Genomic DNA, 27,445 nt, shown 5'->3' with positions numbered 1-27,445 from the left:
GTCCCCTCTAACAATGGACTGGTGGGTTGGGATCCCAGCCCTGGGCCACTGTCTTCTCTATAGCTCCCAGTGCTCTCAGGTCTCAAACAAAAGGACCCAAGGAAATGTACACATCACAACCAACCAAAGTTATTAATTAACCTACTTACAGTCGAGTGGCAGACTATCAAGCTGAAGCTTTGGAGAAGGTGATGGAATCCATCAGCTCATCACATTTGCTACAAATTGGCTATTTCTCAGCCTTCCGGACATATGGACAAGCAACAGAATTTTATTAGTCTTACAGCTTACCACTTGATCCTTTAAATTTAACAACTTATTTGTTTTTAATTAACAGAAATCTATTTTCTTCCACCTCCACTTAACCTCAGCATTGAGAGAAAAGATGAAAAAGAAAAACCAAACCCTTGTAGCAAACATATATAAATTCCCATATTGTCCATGTCCAAAATATATGTCTCATTCTGCACCCTGAGTCCATCCCCTCTCAGTCATTCCGATTTTGACTTTCTCTTCTCCACTGCACCTAAAGGCATGAGTTTGAGGAGGGGAACGATTAAATCATTCTTGCCAAAGTGCTGTGCTCATCACTGCTGTTGGTGCTGCTGCTGCTGCTGCTGCTTCCACTGACCCTCTGGCGCCATGTGATGGTTACCTGCTCCCTTCTCTCCTGTCTTCTTTTTTCTTCTTTTTGGTGGACCCTCCCTTTACTTTCACCCATCCCCCCATCACAAACCACATGCTATTTCTTTTCCCAAGGAGATAAAAGACTCCAGATCCCAGAATGAGGAGGCATGGTCTAAGCCACTTTTGTCTCTCTGAAGGGATGCAGTGTGGTTTAAAATTTCATTTTAGGGGTAGTTTTGGTGGAGGAGACCAGATAAACATTTTATACAGGCTTACCACCTGCCTGCCTGGTGTTAAATGGTAGAGGTGCACAGACAAAACAAGGCTGTCCCTGCCTCTGAGAGTTTACATTGGACCGGTGGCAATGTAATATTTGTACTTGTCCCTCAGTAACAAAACATATCATCCCAGCCCCCAAGGAACTGTGGAAGTTAGAGGCCCACGTGGACAGAAGTGACAAAACAAAATGGAGCATGAAGAAACACAAGCATTTTTGATGGCCCAATGGTATCCCATTTTAAGTAGGATCATGCTAATCCCATCCTTCTAAAGGAGTTGATTTCCTCCATTCTTGCTGGTTCCTGCTGTTTCAATCTGATTTTTCAAAGGCTCAATACTGCCAACAGTGAGGATTCTGCTGGGATTGTCATCCCTGGTAGGTTTATCAAAAGGTTACAACCTGATGTTGGCATCTTTAAAATGGTTGGTTCCCCAGGGATGAAGTCCTTTTTTCTACATCTGTGTGGAGGCTGCCTTTTCATGGACATGTGTGTGCTTTTACTCTTAACCATTTCCAATAGGGATTTCCCAGAGGGCTTGTGTAGAGTTCTAGCATAGCCTAGCGGCCTCAGCCAAAAACTGTGAAGTCGGGAAGCCTGGCTGCGAATAAGAAGTTGGTGGGAGATTGCTTTTGTTGTCTTTTGGGAACTCATTAACCCTCGGAAACCAACCTCCATGCCAGTCTTTACCAGCAGAGAGACAAGCTTTCCTGAGCTCATTCTTTCCTTATTCCCTATGACTTTTAAACAAGTCTGAGACATCAAATCATGGGACAGTTTGAAGAAAATGCATGTGCAGTCATATAGAGATGATTATTCTTCATCTGGAGAGGGAGTCAGCTCATTTACGACATTCTTTAGAAAGAATCAGATGCTGTTAGGCACTAACCTTTTCATAATTAATTACGTTTTCTTGTATAAAGAAAGGCCTTGAAGCGAAAGGGGAGAGCACCAGACCAAGTAGCAAAATTCAGTTTCAGACTCTGCTAATAGCTAGATGAGAGACTAAGGATGAGTCACTTCACTTCTCTGGGGCTCAGTTTCCCCAGATGTAAAATGCAGCATTTGGGGACTAGAAGATCTCTATTGTCCTTCCCCGCTCTTCTGCTTCCCTCTCTCAGTCTCACATAACAACAATGGGTCATTTGACACCTGGTCCTAAAAATTCTTTCAAGTTTAAACAAAGTACTGGGAGATTTTATGGGATCAAAGAAAAGGAAGCCACGAGGCTCCCATGTCCATGCCTTTGCCCGGGCTGTCCCTCATGCCTTAAATAATTTCCTTCCTTGTCTCTTCTTTTCAGGATCCTTGGCTTCTAGGCCTAACTCAAATCTCTCTTTTTACATTCAGGCTTTCCTGGTCCCCATGGTGAGGGTACCTTTCTCTCTCAGTTGACCTTTCATCTGTTCTTTGTATATCTAGGATGCACTTAGTTATTTTATACGTTGTATCCCCATTAGAACGGAAACACCTTGAGGACAGAGCTTGCTTAGGACCTTTCTGTGTGTGGCTAGTGCATGGAACGGTGCCTGGCAAATCGTAAGCACTTCATAAATGCTAATTCACTGACTCTCCCCTCCACCTCCCAAAATCGTGAATGGTATTTACATGAGCAGCAGCCTGGCCTCATGAATAGAGAGCTAGACTTAAAATCAAAAGCTCTAGATTCAAATCCTGTTGCTGACATGGTGTCTGTGTGACTCTAAACAATTCACTTAACCTGTCTGAACCTCAGTTTCCTCATCTATAAAATGAGCATGACAGTATCTACCTCACATGTTATCTTGAAAATCAAATGAAAACATACAGGTAGATAGATGGCTTCGTCCTTTAAATCACTCTACAAATTTCAGCTATCATAACTTTCCCTCTTTCATTTTTGGGAGAGTATTGCTCATGTGGTTTACATATTTACAAAACAGAAACTTTACAACTTAAAATGAGAGAATTCTCATTTCCCTAGTCCCTCCCTTCCCCATTTCCATTAGAAAGTTATGGTCAGGTTTACTCAACAAAGATGCTTTCCTAAGGAGCCAAAAATCTGGTGGCAGCAGCCTCAAGCATCCCGCAGCGTGCCTGGGAGCCGCTAGGAGTCTCTAATTTAGCCAATGCTCGCTTCAGTGCACTAATAACTGTCATTAGGACATAGGGGAATAAAATCAGCCTCCCAAAAGGCTGTGCGCCCCACTGGCAGAGCATGCCTCCCTCACCCTCTGGGAGAATTGCATTTGCTAACTCTCAAGAGACAACAAAGGAATTTAGCAAAGCCATTTACAGCAAGCTGAGGAGGCCAGTGTTAGAAGAACCCATCTTCCATCTTTCCACCTACTCCAGATCAAAGTGTTGTAACCCTCCTCAAATATTCTCAGAAGCCTTCTATCACTTCATCGACCCCTCCCTCTTGTTACATTGACTTGTGTGAGTACCACATCCTCCTCAGCAGAGTGTGATCTCCTTGAGCCCAGGGACTGTGCACTCAAGGGAATATTTCCCCTTAAAACCCACAGCACTTGTACACACGTGTGCAACATCAGTGTTGTAGAACAAAGGAGTAAGACCTTTTAACATTGTCCTAGCACTGTCATGGCCCCAGTGATCTTGTGTTGATTGTGTGTATTTTCTATGCAGTTTTGTTCATGGGTATGTATGTGTACAAGTTGTCTGCCTCCATAAAATGGACATTCCGGGGGCTGGGAGGGGCTGGAGTTTTGTTTTTGTTTCGTAAACATCCCTAGATGTAGCACTGGGCCTGGCATACAGTAGTGCTAAATAAGTATCTGATGATTGACCGACCTAGCATAGAGGGAGGAACCCAGAATCATTCTTCCACCCTACTGATTTTGCTGAATCTACAACCCTGCTTATTATTATCAGCTATGATAACAACAAGCATTTATTGAGTACAAGTAAATTTTACAAGTAAAATATACCTTAACTCTCTCTCATATATATATATGTATATATATGCATATATAGTTATACCTATAATAAATCTGTATCTGAAATACATAGTTATTGGAGAAATACAAACATATATCTATATCTATTTATTATTATACCATATAAATAATCAACCTATATCCAAAATACACTAATTTTTTAATATATGTATATATTTCTCTCTCTGTGTGTGTATAAGTATATGGTATCCCAAAAGTCTCAGTTCAGTTTTAAGCTTTAATAGCTTCAGAAGTATAAATGCTACAAATTTACAAAAGAATCCTGTAATATATTATTTATTTGAATTTACTTTACATTTATTTGACTGAGTTTTGAGTAATAAACCTTCCATTATGCATTCCACATGCAATGATTTCTGGATTGGTGATTAGGAGGGTTGCTTCACTTGGGATTTCCCTCTACAAAGGAGATCACTGACCTCAGTCTCCATCCCTCTATGAATGATCTTCTCCTTCTAGGGTTTGTTACCTGATCCCTGTTCTTTTGTTTCTGCAGCTCCTTCAAGCACTTGATTGGAGGCTTGGATGACGTTTCTAACAAGGCCTATGAAGATGCAGAGGCCAAAGCAAAGTAAGTTAGCATTCATCTTGATCTCATCTAACATTGGTGGGCAATCACAAGGCATTATGAATGTAATTTATCAAAATTATAAAAAACAGCATTTCTGACAGAAAGGAATGAATTATGGCAATAATCCTGCTGAGCACATCAGGGAGACTTGAAGAAGAAGAAAAGCAAAATATTTGTCTGTGTGATTGTAAATTAGTGATGGCCTCGCTCCATGAAGAGGAGCTGTTAATATTGATGTGTCGGTGAGGTTACACACACATATACGTGTATGTATGTATGTATGTATGTATGTATGTATGTATGTATGTGTATATACATTCATATATATTTATCAGGAAGGGGAAGTGATTGCTCTAAAATCTAATATGAATAATACAAAACAAATTAAGTAAAATACTTAATTTTACCCTATGAAAAAAATTCCATAAGTTATGATGTGTGAGACAGTAAATTATTCTGTGAAAATGTGTAACTTCTAGAGGAAATGTTTTCTTCCACATGTGAATTTTGGAGGTCCTTATTTTTAATGATGCCATCACAAGTATATTTTTAGCAATTTCCAGAATGAATGATATGAAGTAGGTGAATACTCACATGATCTTTAGGTAGAGACATATATATATGTGTATATATATATATATACATATATATATAGAGAGAGAGAGAGAGAGATCGACATAGATACATAGAGACAAAAAGAGACAGAGACAGAGATAGATGAGATGAGAGAGATACAAAGATACATTAATAGATATTGTAGACAGAGAAACAGATATAGGTGATTGATAGATACAAACATGGATACATATATACTCAGTCAAAATAGATTTCATCTAGCCTGCCTAAATCTTATGGATAATTAGTTTAAGATAATAAACCTACTGCATTTTCCTAATTTAACAAAAACTAGATTTGACTTGAAGTAATTTGGCTTTTTGTAAAAGAAAATCATCTTTGTCTTTATTGATGAGGTTTGGATTCTCTGAAATACCTGCACAAGACTCTTGGTTGTGTGATTTTAAACAGATATGACAAAACCCCACAAATCGGTCATCCCAATCAAAACTTCCATCATGTCATTCAACTCAGGCATTGATTATCATGTAACCTAGGCATATGGAGGATTGACTGATTTTTAAAACCCAACTCTACAGTCTTTTCACTAGCCTGTTAGATAAAGTTTAGTTTAAAGCCAGAATTATTTTTACTCCGGGAATGGAAGCGTTTCTATTACCTTGCCCCAAGAATCTTTGACACAAGAAAATACATTCCAAAAGGAAAAAAAAGAATGAAAATCAGAGTTGATTACGCAGGAGTTAATCATTTTTTTAAAAAGTAGCAACATATGTACATAGGCATATATGCACTCAAAAGAACTCAATTTGTGTTTGTGAACATGCTTCTTGGGAGAGATACTGACAACAGTAGCAATAGCACTGTTTTATATTTGAACAAGAAAGAGTCCTGAGTGATGTGGATAAGAACATTTTCACCTCTATAAGTGAGTCAGAATATCCTCAGTAAAATATACTGGATAACTTTGAAGCCAAATTCTAGGGATTTGTTGATATCACTATCTTGGTTTCACTTGGAGTTTAAGAATATTGGAAGAGCTTACTAGGAAATAATTATTCAGATTACAAAAAGAAATCCAAAAGGGAGAGTTCTAAATCATATTATCATCATTTTAAAAATTATTGCCTTTCATTGGAACCTAATGTGAGAGAGTATCTGAGTCTATGTGGAAGATGCTGATGACAAACATCACATAATAATAGTTTTATTTGTCTAACTTTATCCATTTTAATTTGAAGATGACTTTAGGCCATTTTATCTTTTTTTTCAAATTTTATTTCATTTATTCATTTGTTTGTTTGTTTTTACTGATCTTGTCTTTTCTTGCTGTCCTGTCTAAAAGTCAGAATTCCTAGTGGATATCACTTTAATTAATTCCTGGTAGAAAACACTGACTTAAGGCTTTGTGACTGTCTTCTACTTTGCTGGGTTTCCTGCAAAGAACCAAAAAGAGATGGCTAAGGTGATGTGATGGTTAAGAAGACCTAAGTTCAAATTCAGCCTTGCACACCTACTAGCAGTGTGAGCCAAGACAAATCATTTCACTTGTTTCAGTTTCCTCCTCTTTATGATGGGGATTAATAACACTACCTTCTTCCCAGGGTTGTTTTGAGATAATCAATGAGATATTTAAAGTACTTTGTCATCCTTAAAATACTACATACATGATAGATTATTTTATTTTCTTTTAATTATATGTTTTTATATAAACATGCAAAGATGTTTTAAACTAGTACATTGTTTTTTCTACCTCGATCTACCTTTTTTCCCCTTCTTCAACCTTGCAAAGAGCCTTCATATTTTCTTGTAAGGAAATTGATGTACCTCTGCTAGCAGCTCTACTGATTTTTCTTTTTATTCAGACTATTTTTAAAGTTGTGAAAATAACAGAAGAAAAAACAAATGTCTTCCTCTGCTGCTCCTAAAGTTTACCATGACTGTGGTGTAGTACACAGTAGGTGGACTTGGAGCTGGGGAGACCTTATATGGCATTTTAAAAGGTTCAAGAGACATAATTTCTGGGTTATTGAATAATATTATTAATAAAAGGGTGATCATTTGGCCATGCTCACAGTTTTTATTCCCCTTGAAGAGTGGGTGTTTTCCAGGTTGGCAATCAACTCCGAATGGTTAACAGTTACTGAGAATAAATATTACAATGAGGCACTGAACTTTGATTATGTCATATACTTCTTAAGCTACCTCCAGTCAGTGGGCAATCTATCCCAATAATTCATCTCTCCCCTACCCCCAACCTGAGTAGAACACAATAGCTACCTCATCAGGATGGGGTCTGGATAGAGAAGAAGTTTAGTTCAACCTTCAGAGACTGAGGTCTTGAAATGAGGACCTAAGAAAAAAGGGGAAATCAGAATCTTCCAGAATTATTGATTATTAATACTAATTTCTCTCAGATACCGATTTGTAATCCTGGATGAATTACTTAACCTCTCTGGGCCTTGGGACACTCCCTTGAACTTATCCTCTGTCACAGACTTGTTGTGCTTGATTTTGGTGGGAATTCTGTGCGCTGACAAAGTTACCAAAACTTCTAAAAATCATGTAATGATTTAATACCTGATACAGGGTAAAATATGAAGCCAAATTAAATTCCAAATATAAATTACACAGTCCATTATCACATCAATGAACTCAGACTGACAACAGTTTTGTGCGTGTTCACTGCTGAAAATAATTGGTGTGTGTAGGTGTATGTGGGTGTGTGAGTGTGCGCATGTACTGGAGCACGCAGGACAAGGAAAAGAGACGGTATCTAAATTTGTTGAAAGAGAATCAGTTTATGAGTTAATTTAACATAAAGCCATAATACTCTGTTTTAAGCCAACTCAATATGGAAAAATCAAGATTTTCAAAATGAAAAAATCAATTAGGTGATTATTCTTTTTTAACTTTTAAGAGCACTCATAATTTCTTTATAAATAATTCAGTATTTTTTTAAATACCCAGCTGTCTTTTTATCCTTAAGTGGGATTTCTATTTACCCATAACTTTTAGGACTTGTTCTCTACCTATGTGACTCTGGTCAAGTCACTTTGTGGCATTTGAGATTCCATTTTCTCACCTGGAAAATGAGCATGTCATATTTCCAGGAACTGATTCTCAAGATTGTTTTGAAGAAAATGCTTTACAAAACTTAAAGCATTTTGGAAATGTAAGTTAGTGTTTCTTGTTGTTAAAATATATCCCTGCTGGAAAATTAGATATAGTAGCAAATGGACCCCATTGAGCCCTTTATTTAGATGTATCTAAAGTCATATCTTGTGAGATCAAATTCTAGTCAAGATCAACTGTATTTTCCTTTGCCCCCCAAAATTATAGTTGTTCAGTTATATCCAATTCTATCTGACCCTATTTGGGGTTTTCTTGCCACAGATCCTAGATTGATTTGCCATGTCCTTCTCCAGCTTATTTTACAGAGGAGGAAACTGAAGCAAACATGATTAAGTGACTTGCCCAGGGTCACCCAACTAGGAAGTATCCAAGGTCATATTTGACCTCAGGAAAACAAGTCTTTCTAACTCCATGCCTGGCACTCTATCCACTATGCCACCTAGCTGCTGCCTCCCCCACAAATTACCAGAAAATAAAGCAATCATTTAATTAAATGAAGTCAGTTGAAATGAGGGGAGGTAAAAAAAAAAGTGAGGATCAGAAATCAACTGGCTTAGCCAGTTACTGTTACCTAGTGCATCAATTCTCAGGATGTATGCAGGTCAGTAGGGCTCTTAAAGGAGGCTCATATATTGTTTATATCATATCAACAGAATAAGTTGATCGCATCAATTTGGGTATAATCCAACCATCCCAACTGTAAAGAAGTTAGGTTCAGTAAAACTAGACATAACTTCTTCTATTCCTATTGAAAAATTGCTTTGCTTGGAAGCGTGTGTCTGATGGTTACCAGCAGAGCGTTCCTCCTCTTGCCTTTGCTTCTTCTGGTTATGGTTTAATGCAACTCAGCTCCAGGCAATGCTAAGCCTCTACCTTGTATTGGCTCTCTGCCTTGAAGGAGTTTGTAACCTAGTAAGTATTTGCAAAGTGTGACATATCAACATTTGTTAAAAGCGGACCATGCTGGCAACACTGAACTAGGCAGGGTTGTCATGCTCATTTCAGCCCGGAGCAGAATCCCAGAACTGAAGCAAGTCAAATTAGGTGAATTTCTCCCCAAGAGGAAAAGCAAACCAAGCCACAGTTTCATTCGTCAGCAAAGCAAATTAACAATGTACTCTGGTGTTGTCTGGGCTGTCAGTCATTTCTGCCCTTCTGCCTTTCTGCCCCTCTTAAGCACACATCATCACCCCTCGGCTTCCTACGCTCTTCTGGACTTTGCCAGGATCAGACAGCACAGGGAGAGCCACCTGCTGCCTGGCACCCCGGGATTATAACTGGACCAGGGTTAATTAGAAACAGAGACATTTCCTAAAGGTCTGTGGCACCACCCCCAGACTTCCCCCTTTCCCCCCATTAGATTAGAAACTCCTTGAGACTAGGGGATACACAGAAATTTGTGGAAAGAGAGACAGAGGAAGAGAAACAGACAGACAGACAGAGACAGAGAGACAGATAGAGAGACAGACACAGAGAGACAGACACAGAGAGACAGAGACAGAAATAGAGAAATGAGAAAGACAGAAGCAGAGACACACAGAGATATAGAGACAAACAGAGATTTAGGAGGATTAGCTCTTACAATTTCATAAACATCTAGAAAATTCCAGCTGTGGAAATTCCCTCCAACAATGTAGATCATAGATTAATGACCCCAATATAATTTTTTGTCTGAAAGATCTGCCCAGGACACCAAGTGGTTAAGGAAATCCCCTGACAGAGGAGCTGGTATACGGAGCTGGTATGTGTCTGAGGTCAGCCTGGAAGAGACCAAGGCTCCTGATCTCCAAGGCTATAATAGCTAATGATAAAGATAATGATGATGACAACCAAAAATAATAACTAGCATTTATATAGAGCTTTAAGGTTTGCACAGAGCTTTTAAATATTATCTCATTTTATCCTCACAACAGCCTGTGGAAGGTAGTTGCTCTTAATATCATCATTTTATAGATGAGGAGACTGAGGCAGACAAAGGTTAAGTGACTTGCCTAAAGTCACACAACTAGTAAATGTCTGAGGCTGGATTTGAACTCGGATCTTCCTGACTCTAGGGCTTACGTTCTAGCCATTGCACCACCATCAACTATGTGCCCTTCTCTTTCACTTAGAAGTCACTTAAGAAATCTCAGGAATCAAAATTTAGAGCTAGTTGGGATTTCTGAGGTTTTATAGTCTGGCCACTTCATTTTCCAGAAGAGGAAACAATTCCAAAGAGATTTAATAAGTTGCCCAAGCACTCATAGTAAAAAGTAGCATAAAAGAAATTCGAAACCAAGTCCTCTGATTGCAAATCCTGGACTATTTCCACTGTACCAAATTGACTAAATGTTTTTAAATAGGACAGGATGGCATAGGATAGTATGAGACAGGAATAGGATAAAGAGTTGGGTTAGTACTCAGAACTGGCAGGGTCAGCTCACTAAAAATCATCTCCTCTGTGCTCTGACTATCCCTCCCCACCCTCCAAAGAAAAAAATAGTTAGTCTTGTCCTCTAGTGCAGCTGCGATGTATATATGATTCAAATGTAAAAGATATGTTTTATGTTTCTGAAAACTTCTTAGGTACTAAGAAGAATGTCAGGAAATGAGTAGAATATTCCATTAAATAGACATTTAGAACGAACTCCTAAGGCTTTATTTGTGAAAATCATGACCTCTTGGCAAAAGTAGGGCTGTTTCTGTGGATTCCTGATACCAGAATGATTCTGAAAATGATTCACTACCTGTGGCAGTTAAACCAGTAAGGAAGGTTGTGCCTGGTGAAGATAAGTAGAACCATTTCAAGTATCTTAGTCAAACTGTTCAAGAGATGAACCCTAAAGGCTGGCTTAACTGAAAATAATTCTGTTTGGGTTGTTTCTTAGAACAATATTGTGAGACATGGGAGACACTCGCACTGGACCACCCAGCATGGCACTCACATCAAAGAAGGCACTGTGTTCTCTGTGGGAAGCAGAATTTCAGTAGCTCAAAGGAAACATGAGATATTCAAATTTAGAGACATTTCCACTCCAAATGTCCATATGGACTATATGTGCCCAACCTGTGGTAGAGCCTTCTGAGCTCATATTGGTCTGATCAGCCACAATCAGGCACACTTTATATTTGACACTAACATAGTGATATCATTTTGGTCAAGAAGGAAGGACAACCACTAACCAACCAACCAGTCATAGAACCTCAGAGCTGGAAGGGATTTCAGAGAAGTCAATTAATTTAATACACACCTGAACAAAATCCCCATCAGTGGTATTTCTGACAAGTGGGCATTGATCCTTTGTTTAGAAATCTTCAATGAGGGGGAGCTCCATGCCTCATTTCTCCCTGGGATATCTCTGATTATTAAGATGTCTGTTCTTATAGCAACCCTAAATTTACCTTTTGGAAATTTCTACCCAATACAACTAGTTCTTTCATCTACCGGAAAGTTAAGTTATATATTCTTTGAGATTCAATTTCCTTAAATTTAAAATGAGGAGTTTGGACCAGATTACCTCAAGAACTATGACATTATAATCCTATTATGTTTTATGAGCCTCAAATCCCTTTGACTGCCTTCAATATCTCTAAAACAGGGCAATATCATCTATTGTATCTGCTTTACAGGGTTGCTATGAAGCTCCAATGGTCTATCTATCTATCTATCTGTCTGTCTCTGGCTATCTATCTATCTATCTATCTATCTATCTATCTATCTATCTATCTATCTATCTATCTATCACTCTCCCTACCATTTAAAGTGTTATTTATATGGTCTGTGCTATTATATAACTTTTCATAAATGTGAAAGATTACCAAGTGTTGTCACCATCTGATATTGTCCTGTTTTACAGATAATGAAAGCAAGAGTCCAAGAAATTAGATGAGGTACCCATAATCATACAGCTGGTCAATAAGTGAAGGAAGGTTTGAACCCAAGATTTCTGACTCTAAGACCCCCATCTCTTCTACTACAATGTTCTCTGAAGTCAAAGGACCTGGGTTCAAATCTCGTGTCTGATATTTACAATATGTGTGATCTTGAAGAAATCCCTCCACTTTCTGAGCCTCAGTTTCCTCATCTGCAATATAAGGCCTCTGAGATACCTTCTGGCTCCAGAGCTCCAACTTTAGGGTCTCAATTCCATTTTGTTTCTGAGCATGCTCACTCAGGCTGAAATAAAAGAATGTGCCTCATAAGATCAATTTCCTTCATGGAAAATTATACTTGACAGGAACTTTACCTTGGAGACATGTTAAAGCTTCCCTTGATTGCTTTTAATTATCCAACCTGGGCTTCTGTTTTCAAAATCAAAAGTGTGAAAAATGAAGACATTTTCAAAGGCAGCCCTGGACCCAAGGGAAAACACATTGGTGTCCATTGCTCTTTAGCAACTGATGTGTCTGTGTTCATAAATGTATGTGTGTGTTTGGTCCAGACCTGGACTTTCACTGGTTCAACATAAAAACCCTTCAAATGAACAAGCAATCTTCTGTCCACAGAGCCCCAAGAAATAAGCTAGAGAAGTGAGTGAGTACTTAGACACGAACTGACTTGCCCAGGGTCATGTGATCTACAGGTGTCAGGGCTGTCCAAGACCGGTCTCTATGAATCCATGCTGCCATCCACATATGTACACATGTGTGATATATCTGTGTGCAACCCTGTACATGGTCATATCACATGTGGTTTACACACACACATATATATGTATCCAGCACCTAGTTAGCACATTCCATAGATCACTGGACCTAGAGTCCAGAAAACTAATGGCAGTCTTCCAATCAAAAGTATGAATCTGGCCTCAGACCCCTCTGATCTGCAGGACCTTAGGCATGTCACTTACCATTTCTGTGCCCACCAATTCTGAAGACTTTTAGTTCCAGAGGACCTTTCAATCCGTCTGATAGAAAGGTTTGCCTCCATCCAGTAAAATCATAGCTTTAGACTCTCCTGCCTCACTTTTCTATAGCTCAAGGAAAGGACCTGGATATGTTTAATTGGGAAAAGATTTAATGGGGACAAGTATGTGATTGACAATTGGACCTATTCTGCTTAGTGACTGAGGGCAAAACTTGGATGATTGAGGGGAGGGAGTTTAGAAGTGACCCAGTATCATATTTGGAGCTTGGAAGTTGGGGTCAGGAAGGTGTGGCTTCAAACTGCATCAATAGCACTGCGAGATAGATGATCTTGGGCAGGAAGCACTTGGAGTCACAGTTTCTTTATCTGTAAAATGGAGATAACACCAGTCTGAGGCTCAAATGAAATAGTGTATATAATTTGCTAACAAATGTGAGCTGTTGTTAACTATTTCTGGTTTGAAGACTTCACCTGAAGGAAGAACTTCTTTACCCTTAAAACTGCCCTTTAGGGGTAGAGAAGGAAATCTCACCAGAGTCTTTGAAGTGTAAGCCACTTGTGATGACTTTTATACAGAAGATCTGATGCCCTTTGAGATTCTGAGATTCAGTGAGGTTAGTGAGGTTCTACAGTTCCTGGTATAAAAGTCCTCTGTAATGCAGGAGCGTATGAACAAAGTAATGTTAATGTGTATTTGACAAGACTCTTGTTCTCTGAAGGACAGGGCAACCATGTTTGGTCATGTTACAAGGAATGAATGAACATTTCTTAATCATGTATTATGTTCCAGGAACATGCTAAGTGCTGAGGATGCAATGATACAAGAAAACCATCAAAAAGACTCCATTCTAATGGAGGAGATGACACCATCCATCTGTGGAGCACCCAATGATGTTTTCTTCTCAATGACAATGCTTTGGTCTCTCACCTTAGCCAGTAGAGAAAGGGGATTTTTGTGCTTTGGCCTGCCAAGGGCACTGGTTTGTCTAGCGCTTTTGAAAATTGGACTTGTCTGTCCCAATCCATGAGGCTGTCCCAGTTAGTCCTGAGGTTTATGAGGCTTGGTAAAGCCTCTTGAAATGCTTAAATGCCTCTAGATTCACGAGATTTTTGCAGTATCCAGAGCCCCCAAACTTCTTAAACCTCTAGTCTTTGTAATTTTGACCTTTTGTAGTTATGTTCAGACACTGAGCACTAAAGATCGTCTTGTTCCCACCATCTTTATTCACTACTTAGTTCCAACATCCTCTTCTCAATAAAAGGGGATTTCAGGGAGATGAGTCCACAGGGGCTTTTTTTCTGTGATGAGGATTCAGTTTGCTAATACCCTTTTCCCAAATTCCTCTGATGAGCCAATTAAGCCAAGAGAACACTGAGAATTGTCTTGCGTATCTTAGCCCTCAAAGTGCAGTTAGGCCTCAATGATCCGTATAGGGCCCAGAGTCAAAAGGAAGCTTTATTTCTTGGACAATTCAAAAGATTTTGTTTCACTAAAGGTCAAAGGGTAGGAGCTTTGGAAAGATTATAATAGCAGTTAGTCCTGAATGAAGAGACTGACTTACAGGAATAGTTTTCTCTTTCATATTCTAATCCACAGGACGTAGGATTCTGTGAAAAGTGTTGAGTTGGTACTAAGACCTTCCATACTCACAGATTATCATTGGGAGAAATCTCCCCTCTTAACAAGAAAGAACATCAAGGTATTTCTTGTTTAGCCATGTCAGGGCTAATGTGGTAGTACTCATTATTTTTAAGATATATGTTCAGCAGGAAAATATTTTTCCTAGCTTCATAAAAGACTTCAGAGGTCTCAAGGGCCATGTGGTAGTTTCTTCTCAGAAGCATTTCTTTTTGAAAGCTCTCTGTACAGTCATACATCACAGAGAATGAAGGATACAGTTGTGTCCACACTTTTCTCATTGCCAGAGGAGGGAACTTTGAATAATTGTGAATAACTCTGCTCCATATTTGCTAAGTGAGTTTTGACCAGTCAGTCCATCTCTCTACCTCCATCGACTTCCCAAGAGAAGGACAATTTTCGTCTCTTGAATATCATAGACATTTCCCAAACAAGGATCTGGAAATGCCTTGAAAACAAGAACTCTTCTATGTTAAATATAATTTCATTTCAATTCAATGCAATTGGGAACATTTTTTCAGATTGTACAGCATGCCCTGACTTCAGGGATAAAGATAAGAGTTAAACCACAGTCCTTCCTCTCAAGAGGATTACATTCTCATGGAGTTAAGGACAAATACAAGAATAATGGGGAAAAAAGAGAAAAGGCAAGACAAGAGTAAAGGATGTAGGGATTCCAAGAGGCAGAAGCGAAGAACAAGAACATTCCACATACTGGGCACAGCCTGGGCTAAGCCACTGGAAAGGGAAATAAAATGTCAAGTACTGTTTGGCTGGAACACAGTGTCTAAGAACTTATAATAGTAAATGAGTCTAGAAACATAGGCTGGATCCAGATTGTGAAAGACTTCAAACACCAATTAGAGGAATTTGGATATTATCCAAAGGACACTAGTGAGCCCTTGAAGCTTCTTGAGTAGGAAAGTAACATGGTTGCGGGATCTAGGAAGATCATTTGGCCCCTGCAGAGAAGAGAGACAGAAAATTACTTGAGAAGTAATAGTCTGCTTGGGAGGTCATAAGGGGTCTAAACTGGGATGGTGGTATATGATTGGAGAGAAGGATGCAGAAATGAAAGATGATGTAGGAGTACCAGGGGAAAGACTAACAAATGATTGGGAGGAAAAGGGAATGAAAGGAAAAGTAAAGGGTGACCCTGAGTGACTAAAAGGAAGGGACAGTCCTTAGCTGAAAGAGGAAAGGTGGGAAGAAGGGGTGAGTTTAAGGAGGGATATTCAATTCTCCTTTGTACATGTGGAATTTGAGATGCCCTCAGGACATCTAGCTGGAGATGGTCAGCTTTATCTCTTGGTATGGGCATGGAGCTCAGGAAAGAATTGTGCAGATTTCAATCACTCTGCAGATTTCAATCATTGAACCCTTGAAGGAAAGCAAGAGAGTCTCAGATGAAAGTAATCTTCCCCAGGACTTCTTGATCATCTCTACCCTGCCAGCCGGCAGGATCTAGCCCATTAAAGATGCTTAAATAAATATTGGGGTCGTTTAGTCCTAAGAGAAAGTGTGAAACAAGGTATGGAAATAGGAGAGCATGGGCTATGAATGAGTGATAGAAATTAGTCTGATTTTGCTGGAATCGAGACTATGTGAAGGGAATGTCATGAGATAAGAGCAGTCAGGTAGCTTGGGATCAATTTGTATAAGGCCTTGAATGCCAGCATCAGGAGGTGAAATTTTATTTTATAGGTAATGAGAACCTACTCAAGCTTTTGATTAGAGAAGTGATACTCAATCAATCTTTCTTGAGGAGCATCAAAATGCTGTTTTTTGGAAGGACTCTGACCTCATCAGTCTTTTGTTTTTTATTCTGACTTCATGATGGGCAAAGGAGGGGAAATAGGGATCCAGCTTTTTGTATTCTGTGGATTATGAATCATACAAAATCTAGTGGCCTTCAAAGGAATTTTTTTCTGCATATTTCAGATCAGTTAAAAGACTGCTGTAGAGACGTGCTCATTCTCATGGACATTATTTCATGTGACCACTGTGAGCATATTTTGCACTTTCATTGTAAATTCTCATGAATGTTTCTCTTGGGTAAAAAGAAAAAAGCTTTATATGAGATTTATGAAAATTTTTAATCACTTAAATCACTTCAGAGTTTCTTCAGACTAGTGTTTTCTTTTCTTGGCGGGGCTCAAATCCCAAAGGTCACCTGATTAGATTCCCCTTGTAAAGCCACACAGATGTAAGATATTAATTCATTCACCCAAATGTGGACATCAGGAAATGTGGCTAATGGGTTTTCTTAAGCTGCAAGGCATGAAGAAATCTTGGTAGGTACAGAAAGGAAGAGGAAGAGGAGGAGGAATGGTAGTGGTGGTGGTAGTGGTGATGATTAGGATACCTTACAGTGACCTCACTGAGACCTGGGAATAACAGGACAAACTCCCCAGGATGTCTAATGTAAAAATATTGGCAGCTTAGCCACTGAAGAAAGGGATGTATTGAAACAGCAAGTAATCCTCAAGGTTCAGTTTTCTCAAGACTTAACCTAAGGTCAATATACTTTGAAAGAAAAGAAAAAAGTAGTATATTTACTAATGGAATAATGAATTTGGGGTAATGAAGTTTATTCCTTGTAAATTTCATGATAATTACTGAGGGGAGAATAGGGGAATTCATGCCTGTGATTTCACCAGTTTGGGGAATTCCCAGTGTGGGGACTCCCTTTACAAATGCAGAGAGGAAATTTCTCTGTGACTTAGAGTCTTAGAGAGCTGCCTGGGACCCTGAGAGGTTAGCTTACCTGCCTGAGATCACACAAGTTGTGTCTGAGATAGAATTTGACCCCAATTCCTCTTGGCTTCAAAGTTAGACCTCTGTCCTTTTTTATATGCTTCTCTTACAAAAGGAGGAGGAGAAAGATTAATTAATACTTAGCTTGTCCACACAGTAGAAAACTTGAACGCTGTATCACTCAACTTAAGGCAACCCCAAAACAGCCAGATTACAATGCAGAAACAAAACTATATCAGAAATTTTGGATTCCATTAATCAGCAAATAAAAGCAAAAATCAATAGGTCAATGTAATCAAAGGAGTTGAATTATTGGGGAGGAAAACAATTCTACATAAATCAAAAACTTTACTTGCAGACTTGAGAAACAAAGCAATAGAGAGGTGGGAGAGAGAGAAGGAGAGAGAAAAAAGGAGGGAAAGAAAGAGAGAGGGAAGAGGAGAGAGAGGGAGAGAGATAAAAGGAGGGAGAAAAGAGGAAGAGAGAGAAAAGAAGAAACAGAGAGGGGGAGGAAGAGAAAGGGGAGGGAAAGAGGGAAGAGAGAGAGAAAGAGAGAGAGAGAGAGAGAGAGAGAGAGAGAGAGAGAGAGAGAGAGAGAGAGAGAGAATGAACTTTGGTAAGCAGCAAGAAGATATACGAAGCTTTCATGCATACTTGAGAATGTATGTTAACAAAATTACTCAATGAAATGGTTTGAGGATGAGATTTACAGAAAGCAGGAAAAGGAGGTAACTCAGTCAAAGATGACTCAAGGTGTCTTAAGAGAGAACAACAAAAGTGATAAAAGTAAGATGCCTCCCAGTCAATACTTAATGACTTTATCCAGCCTTTGGACTCCATCTAGTGGCATTCATGTTCCTTATGAAATATCTCATTGTATATATCCCAGACTTAGAAGAATCACATAGAATCAATAGGAATTATCCCATTAGTGTTGCTACTAAAAAACTTTATTTTTTGTAAATTGTTCCCTAGACTTTTCATGTATATGGCAGATTACATTTCATATGGAATGATGTAGATATGGGTGTCTTCAGTTGCTAAGACAGGAAACAAGAGGTAGTGTAACAATGGATTGAGCTGGCCTCAGAGTTAGGAAGGTCTTGAATTCAAGTCTTGTCTTGGGTATATCCTCTCTTCAGGAGAGCATTTATATCTCAGTGCCTCAAACAATTCAAAATTATAAATTGCTGAGAAAGTGTCTCCCTGTATGTAAAATGAGAGGGAAGAGGGTTTCAATGGACATTCTCTGATGGTCCGGGATGGGGAAAAGATGGGAATACTGATAACTGGCATTTCTACAGAAATAAGCTTCCTCTTCCTGTGGGCAACACTTGACCTTAGTTCTGACAGTACTACAAATCTTGGCAAACACTCCCAGCAGTGGAATTCCTTGGGAAGGTTCAATGTAACTTCATTTAACAGGGCTTTAAACACCCCGACTTGAATTTCATGAAATCTCAATTCAATAAGTGGTTCTCTAATGCTCCATCACTATTTCAAATGGTTCATTTTCCTTATCTGTCAAAATGCAATTTTGGCCACAGGATGGCTGACCCATTTTTCTTTTCTGCCTCATAAGAATATTTCTGTGTAATCTTTCCTCTCCCACTGGTCTGGAAGGTGGGACTGTTGACAGCTTTAAGACCCGCAAATGGAAGAGAGGCCAAAAAAAGACAGAAATTGAATCAGTCATCTTCCTCTGGACATGGCCACTTCTGTGGGGAGGGGAATGTTCAGTGACCGTGGCCATCATTTCTCCTTCTCAGTTCTGTCAGCCTCAGTAGCCACCATTTTATTTATCATCTGTTGGCAAAATTAATGCTGAGAAATCTTTAGCCTTCACAAAAGAGGGATTACCTGGTATCCCATGTTCTCACAAGTGCAATAGCAGAAAAATGAAGGCACCTTATCCATTCTTTAGGAATTTCTGTTAGTTCATAGGGTTCAGCCTGCGATTATCCTTACCCTTATGCCATTCCTCTGGAATCTGAGAAATGGAAATCTTCTTTAAGATCTAATTACCCGTGCTATTTATCAGATTACTGGATGTTTTAAGACTGTTTGAGCTTCTTAGACAAGCCATTCACTGTTCAGGTTCAAATTAGGCAATGGAAGAAATGATTAAATAAGAGGGATGGTCATAGAGAATCATAGTTCTCTGGAAGAGGAGACCCAGTGTACAAATGGGAAAACTGAGGCTCATGATAGGAGAAGCATGACTTGCCCAAGGTCACAGAGATAGCGAGTATGGTTAGGATTTAAACCAAGGTGCTCAGGTTCCAAACCAATGTTCTTTTGCTTGTACCATGATGCCTCCTAACTACTAACCCTAGTAATTTTCAGATGTGTTAGTTCTCAGAAAGCTACTCCAACCTAAACCTGTATATATAGGGCTGCCTAATTGTGAGAATCTTCCAGGATTTGCTAGTGTAGACTTCTACAGCCAAAGACACTTCCTAAAGGTGTCAGAATAGGACTTTGGGAAAGAAAGTAGGAATGTACTAAGTAAAAATCAAAAGCATTCCTCATTTACCAGCATTTGGTAAATAGCAGTTCCTGGCATGCCACAGATGCTTGATAGATACTTGTTGATGGGTTGATTGATCATCATTAGTTCAGCTGGGCTCTCTAGACATTTCACTTGCATGTTTTACTGAGGCATAATTTTATTTCATAAATGCATGAGCTCTCTCTAAAAATGTTTCTTGTTCCAAGAGAGTGTAAAGAAAGAAAAGCAAAAACGCCTCCTCTTCCCACTAGTGAAGGCATTGAAAATTAGTGTATTTCCTAGCAGATTTCAGATCAAGTTGTTCCAATTTTTAAATGGCTAAGTACATAATGGTTGTGAGACCTTGGGAAAGCTACTGCCTTCTCAATGATTTAGACAACCACCTAAGTTGCAGACAAAGGTCCTGACCTGTTTTGGAAGAGGATGTTCCCTTATCCATTTACCTCTCTTTGATTCACCAGTGCTTAACACGATGTCTGTTATATAGCAAATTCTTCCCAAATGCTTGTTGACTAATTGGTTGACCTGTATCAGGGAAATGACAGATCCAGGAAGCTCTATGGTTCTGTGGATAGAACCAGACAAGGATCACACGGCTGTTTGCATGTGGTTTTGCTCATTAGACCTCATGCTGCTTGAGAGGAGGTACTGGGTTTTTTCCCTTTTTTGGTATACCCAATGTTTAGCACAATGCCTGGCATATAGTAAGTCAATAATAATAACACATTTAATTAAAAAGAATATTTAATAACAGATAATAAATAATAAATATTAATAAATGCTTGGTGACTAAGTGAGTGAGTGGGGAAAATTTACAATATGAAAATCCTATTTTAAACACTTGCTATCTATCTGAACCTGGGCAACCCACTTGGACCTCAATTTTCCAATCTGTAAAATAGGGATAATAAGAGCATCTACCTGGTAAGATTTTTGTGGGGATCAAAGAAGATACTCTTTGTAAGGTGCTTTGCAAACCTTATTCTATAAAGGCTTGCTATTATTATTCGCATACCTATCCCAAATGACCAAAGAGCATCATCCAGATGTATTCAAACTTCAGTTTCTATATTTTCTATGATAGTCCAAATCAAAGAGCTCACTCTAAGCATATAATTGAGTCAGTCTCTTCACAGATTCCAATGGATTTTTAAACACCTCCTTATCTATATTTCATGAGACTTCCCAGATAGTTGAATTCACAGAATAAATTCTGTACTAATTGCTTTAAAAAAAGAAAATTTTGTCTTTTAAGGAATGTTTGAGCTTATTATAGGATGATAGATTTAGTTCAAGAAGGGATTTTGGAGATCATCTGGTCCCATTCTCTCATTTTACAAATAAGTCCTTGGTTTTAGGCTTACAGAGGGAATGTTGTTTTTTCCCATAACTGCATAGCTAGTAAATCAAAGACCAGACATTTGTTTCTCTAATCTCAGTCTTAGAACCAATGAGTTTTCATTCATAAAAGTAAGAAAGTGAAATCCACAGATTCACTTTCAAGACACCATCTGTGATTGGAGAGAGATAGTCAAAAGTCATTGGATAGCCCTATCAATTAAGGCTCCAATTTTCCCCAATCCTTGCCAACATCTCCACTTTATTGGTCCTTTCTCATACTTCAGGACCTCTTTCCACTGGGCTATGATTCATTCAAGTGAATAGGAAGTGTCTGTGTTTGATCAGGACTTGTGCTGAGTGCTGAATGAGAAGCAGATTCTGGCCTTTGCCCGACCTTTTCTGAAAGCAGCACACCAGCCTTTCCAGTGGAGGCAAAGAGAGAGTGAAAATGAAATTCTTCACATAAATGTTTTTTGATATATTTTAGGAATAAGTTGGAGAGACCTGATCTTACTTTCCCACAAACCCAGCCTCTTCAGAAGAAGCCACTGTGCTAACTCACAAGACATTGATCCCTTTGGCATTAGAATATGTCTCCCTTTCCCGTCAAATCTGCTTTCCCTGGATTTGACCCAGACTGATGAGAGAACATGTTTGCATTCTCAAAATTAGGGAAAAAAATCAGACGACCCAGAGAATGCTTGGAGCCTGCTTTGACAGACTGAGTCTAGGGAGGTATTCCCATCCACATTCACTATTCAGAGGCATGAGAATCTTTTCTAGTCTCTTGTTTTCTGGATTAAGGATGACATCCATAGCCAATCAAAGCTTAGCCTAGATTTCAAGACTTCCTATCAATTTCCCCATGCCTGGCAGTCAGCCCTTCCCCCTAAACTTCAGTGTTTGGTTTCTCTTAATGTCACATATCCAACACATCTCTCCCTGTCACAGTGAATCATTTCTTTCTCCAAATTCAAATTCCACCTATTTTAGGAAACCTACCTCCCGACCTTGCCAGAAAATTACTGCTAAAGAAACCAATAATTTTCCACTCCTTCTCCAGCCCCACCCTTTCAAAGGAGACTAAAAAGCAATATAAGAAAAAGGCAGAAACACCAAGTGCCTCTCTTCTCTCCTTATGATATCATGATAATCATATAGAATTTGTAATGTCAAGAGAAATTGAGGTCCCCAGTATGTTGGTAGATGTGTTTGTGGTAAACTGATAGAAAGACATAGGCAGGAGTTTTCTAGGATGTATGGTGTGAATGGGTCATAATGTGGATAATTAGAAGAAAATAACCACCTCAATAAGGTCACCACGCCACTGGACTCTTGCCCTAGTATATGCCAACTCTAAAGTTTGTGACACGTATAATTGTGTATAATATACATTGTATAATATATTACATGTATAATAATGTATACAAGTATAATAATCACTGGCATTTCTAGATAGCTTTAAGGTTGGCAAGCCACTTATATTTCTAGTTTTATCATCACAACATCCTTCTTAGGTAGGCATTATTATTCTTCCTGTTTTACAGATGAGGAAATTGATGCAGTGAGCAGTTAAGTGACTTTTCTCAGGTCACACAAGTATTGAGTGTCTGAGACTGGATTTAAAGTCAAGCCTGTCTGATACCAATTGGGACCTCTTTCCACTATACTGTCCAGCTACTTTCCCTAGAGCAGGAAGATACCTCTTCCAATACCAGCTGGCACCTTCTCTCCAAATCATATTCTTTAAGAGTTATCAGGAGGTACTGAAACTTTAAGGGACCTGCCCCCATACCACATAACCACATGTTTGAAAGAGGATTGAAACCTGAACTTTCTTGCTCCAAGGATAACTCTCTATTAACTTTGTCATATTATTTTAATAATAGTAAAATTTCCAAAGTGTGCATATATTATTTTTAATCATATAAAGGTTGAAAGATAGATGAGAGAGAGAGAGAGAGAAACAGAGAGACAGAGAGAGAGATAATGGCAGATAAGTAGTGCAATGGATAGAGGACCACACCTGGTCAGAAAGACTCATCTTCCTGAGTTCAAATCTGACACTTACTAACCGTATGACTCTGAGCAAGTCACTTAACCCTGTTTGCCTCAATTTACTCATCTGTAAGCTGGAATAGGAAATAGCAAAACACTCCAGTGTCTTTGCCAAGAAAACCTCAAATGGAACCACAGAGTCAGACACAACTGAAACTATCAAATGACATATAAATATAAATATAGATGTATATAAATATATTTCCTCACAGCAATCCATTAGGTAGTTCTTTTTGTTTTTCAAATATTTTTCCATTGTGTCTGACTCTGTGTGTTCCCATTCAGGGTTTTCTTGGCAAAAATACTTGAGTGGCTTTCCATTTCCTTCTCCAGCTCATGTTATAGATGAAGAAACTGAGGCAAACAAGGTTAAGTGACTTGCCCAGGATCACACAGTTACTAAGTGCCTGAGGCCATATTTGAACTCAGAAAGACGAGTTTTCCTGACTCTAGGCCTGCCACTCTACCCAGTGTGCCACCTAGCTATATAGGTAGTTATTTTAAGTATCATTTTCCCTGTTTCATGGATGAAGAATTTGGAGCTCAATGAGGAGAAAGAAAACGATTTGCCAATGTTTCCACAGCCCATATCAGATAAGGAATTCCAACTCAATTCTTTCTTACTCTATGCCCACAGAAGTTTTGACAACAGAGTCCATATTTGGAATAAATGAGACTGATGAGTTGAGGAGAATCAGGAAATTGAGGCTCAAATAGGAGAACTGATTTGCCAGAGTTCACACAAATAATATACAAGGAAGAGTTCCAACTCAGATTGGATACAGAGAGAGGTGAGAGTGAGGAGTCAAGGAAGATACTAAAATTACTAACCCTAGAGACAAAGAGGATGGTAGTACTATAATAAGGAAATTGGAAAGAATAGAAGATTTGGAAAGAGAAATAATGGATCCAGTTTGGGAAGTATTGAGTTTGAGATTCCTATGAGACACTCAATACAATGGACAGATGAAAATATGGGATGTAGACATGAATCATCTTCATGGCAATGATAACTGAACTCATAAAATGCTGATAAGATTGAGGAATTTAGTATATAGAGAAAAGAGAAGATGGTCCAGGACAGAGTCTGAGAGGGAGTCCTGTAGTTAAATAATGTGACAAAGATGACATAGTAAATAGTTTGAAAAAGTGCACTCAGATATCTAGAAGGAGAACAAAGAAATAATAGTTTCATGAAAAGCCAAAGACTAGAGAATATTTACTAGCAGAAGGGGATGATTGACAGGGTCCAAAACAATGAGGGTTGCAAAAAAGTCATTGGAATTGGTCATTAAGAGATTATTGGTCATCTTGGAGACAACAGTTTGGGTTGAGTGACAAGGTAAAAAAAAAAAAAACAAATTGTAGTGGATTTAAAAGAGTGAGAAGAGAAGAAGTGGAGGCAGCATGTGTAGATGGTTTTCTTAAGAAGTTTAACAAAGAAAGCAAGGAGAGATACAGGAGTAAAAGCTAGCAGAAATGGTAGGATCAAGAGAAAGATTTTTTTGTTTGTTTACTTTGTTTTAAGATGTAGAGGACATGATTGTATTTGTTGGCAGCAGGAATGGAGCCAGGAGATAGAAACTGACTGAAGATCAGCAGGCAGTGGTTTGACAATGGAGACAATATGATGGAGCAGATCAGAAGGAACAGGATCAAGGGTGAATGTAGTGAGATTGACCTTGGCAACAAGATAGGCAACCTTTCATCTGATACATGAGTGAAGGAGGAGATAGTGGAAAATGATTGCAAAGGGATTTGACATGAGGAAAAGGGAAGGAGAGGTAGCTTTCAACAAATATACTGACGTTTTTTGTAAAGTAAAAAATAAGGTTCTTAGTTGGAAAGAGTAGTGGTGCCCTGGAATGCTGGAGAGAGGAGCTTTGGAAAAGTCACTGTGGTGAGTGGGATAGAAGTGCAATGAGAGAAGAACAGAAGAATTATCTGGCTGCAATGAGGACCCTATTGAGATTAGATAATAGATTTATAGTGTACCCAGTCAGCATGGTTTTGTGACTTCCTTAATCACTGTTCAACTACATATGAATTGGAGCAAAGGAGACAGATAATGGAAACAATCCAAGGCGTAATTGGTAACATAATGAGGGGTCAAGGAGTGTAGAAGACAATGCACAATTGAACTCTTCATCAATGAGTCAAGGTTGAAAAGGGAGAAGAGTGGAGCCAAAGCGAGGATGAAGACCTAGGAAAATATTAGTGGATGGAGAGACATTGTAGATCCTGGTTAGGTTAGGGGTCAAAAGGCATAGGAACAAGGATGCGATGATTTAAAAATATTGTAATCAGATGTAGGAAATTTGATGTTTATTAATATGGAAGGAAACCATTTGTGGGTAATGTGAGGTCAAAGGTGTGATCACTTATTTGTATATGAGGAGGATGGAGGAGTAAATCATGGGAAATGATCAAATCAGTATGAATATGGAGGTCATATAGTATGAAGACAAGAGCTAGGGAGAAGAGAAAAATAGAAGGTCAGGCATCAGACTCATTGAGAAAGGCAGGAGAATAACCTAATGGTCATTAGATAACAGTTGCCAGAAACTGGATAGGATAATGAATTTATGTACCATTAGCCTCAAAAGAGAAGAGCTTGTTGAATGAGACTGTGATAGAGTGAGGGTCTGGAAAAGACAATCAGAAGTGAAGAGTATTCAGGATCTGCCACCATGACCAATAAGCAATGATAGGTGGGCATTGCAGTGGAGCTTGTACTGGAAAGTCTGATAAAAGAAGTAGTGTCATCAAGAGGAAGTTGGGACTTGAAGAATGCCAGAAGATGGAAAGAATGAAAAAGAAAGATGTTTTAAATGAAAGAAAATGCATCCATGATCAAGTGGAAAGGCCATGGAGATTTGGAGTCAGGTGTTCTGTGGTAGGCTTGTGGTTTGACTTGATATTTTGGACCATCTACTAACTGCTTTGTGTTCCAAGGGATTTCCTAGACTTTGTTGGTTGTAAAAACTTACAACATTGTGGGAGCAACCATAAGAAAAACAGTAGAGCAGAAGAAACTGGGACTTGAGGAAATTGAATTAAAAGAAAGAATGGGAAACCATTCATGTTGTAAGCAGAATACTTTGTAAACAGGAGTGTGATACTTCCTGTTGAAAAAACCTGATTGCACTTTGAACATCACTAGACTTGAACTTCCTCATCTATAGAGTACCCTTACTATTTCACAGAGACTTCAGGAAGAAAATTCTTATTTTAAACCTCAAAATATAATATAAACTTGAATGGCCTGTAAGGCTTCTTTAAATATGGAAAAGTTGCTATGTGGAGAAGAGAAGAGTCTGGTTTTGTTTGGATTCTGAGGGTGGAAGGGCAGTTAATGATGGTGGGATGGTGGTGGGGAGGGAAAGGGAGATACAAAAAAGCCAATATCAGAATAAACATTTCTGAGTCAGGGCTGTCTGAACATGGAATGGGCTGAGAAGTGGTAGGTGCTCCCTCTTTGGAGGCTTCAAGTAAAAATGAGACCACCTTTAGGTCTCTGATAGCAGGAATTTCTCTGAAAAAGGATTGAACTGAATGGAGGCTGAAATTCCTTCCACTTTAGATTGCTGGGATTCAGTGCTTGTGAGGAAGAAGAATTTAATCGACAGGGAAAGTGAGGAGACAATAAAAAGAAAAGAACAAAAGGAAAATAAACAAAAGGAGAAATTAATGAGGCCAGAGGCTGAAATAAAAGAGTATATGGCAGTGCATGAACTAACAAAGACTCCTGCTGAAGAGAGAGAGAGAGAGAGAGAGAGAGAGAGAGAGAGAGAGAGAGAGAGAGGGAGAGAGAGAGACATACTAAAAAGTTGAAATCAATTAATTCAAATACAAATACTTAAAAAGGAAGCTCACTTGGTAGTATCAATTTTCAACATTAAAGTATTTTTTTATTTAAAAAAATGTAGCATTTTTAAAGACATTGGATAGAGGGGAGAATTTTAAGAAACACTCAATCACCAAGCATTTATTAAGCACTTGCTATGTGCTGGGTACCATGCTGAGCACAGAGAATAAAAATACAACATAGTACCTGCCCTCAAGGAACTTAATTAAGGATACAATTTATACCTATATAAATATAAACAAAATATATACAAAACGGATACAATGTGATTTCAAATTAA

General features: G+C 38.7%; 1 protein-coding gene across 2 annotated transcripts in view; it reads left to right on the top strand.

The window, feature by feature from the left end:
* PRKG1 (protein kinase cGMP-dependent 1) overlaps window positions 1–27,445 on the top strand; it is a 1,294,615-nt gene that overhangs the window by 1,144,383 nt on the left and 122,787 nt on the right. For both annotated transcript variants that reach the window (XM_072628923.1, XM_072628924.1), the window contains one exon: window positions 4,362–4,436. In XM_072628923.1, coding sequence (XP_072485024.1) covers window positions 4,362–4,436 — 75 coding nt within the window. The remainder of the gene's footprint in view (window positions 1–4,361; window positions 4,437–27,445) is intronic.

The sequence above is a fragment of the Notamacropus eugenii genome, chromosome 1 (genome assembly GCF_028372415.1).
Source record: "Notamacropus eugenii isolate mMacEug1 chromosome 1, mMacEug1.pri_v2, whole genome shotgun sequence".
In the NCBI taxonomy this organism is placed as follows: Eukaryota; Metazoa; Chordata; class Mammalia; order Diprotodontia; family Macropodidae; genus Notamacropus; species Notamacropus eugenii.
Note: the sequence above shows the minus strand (reverse complement) of the source record. Positions and strands in the feature narration are given on the sequence as shown.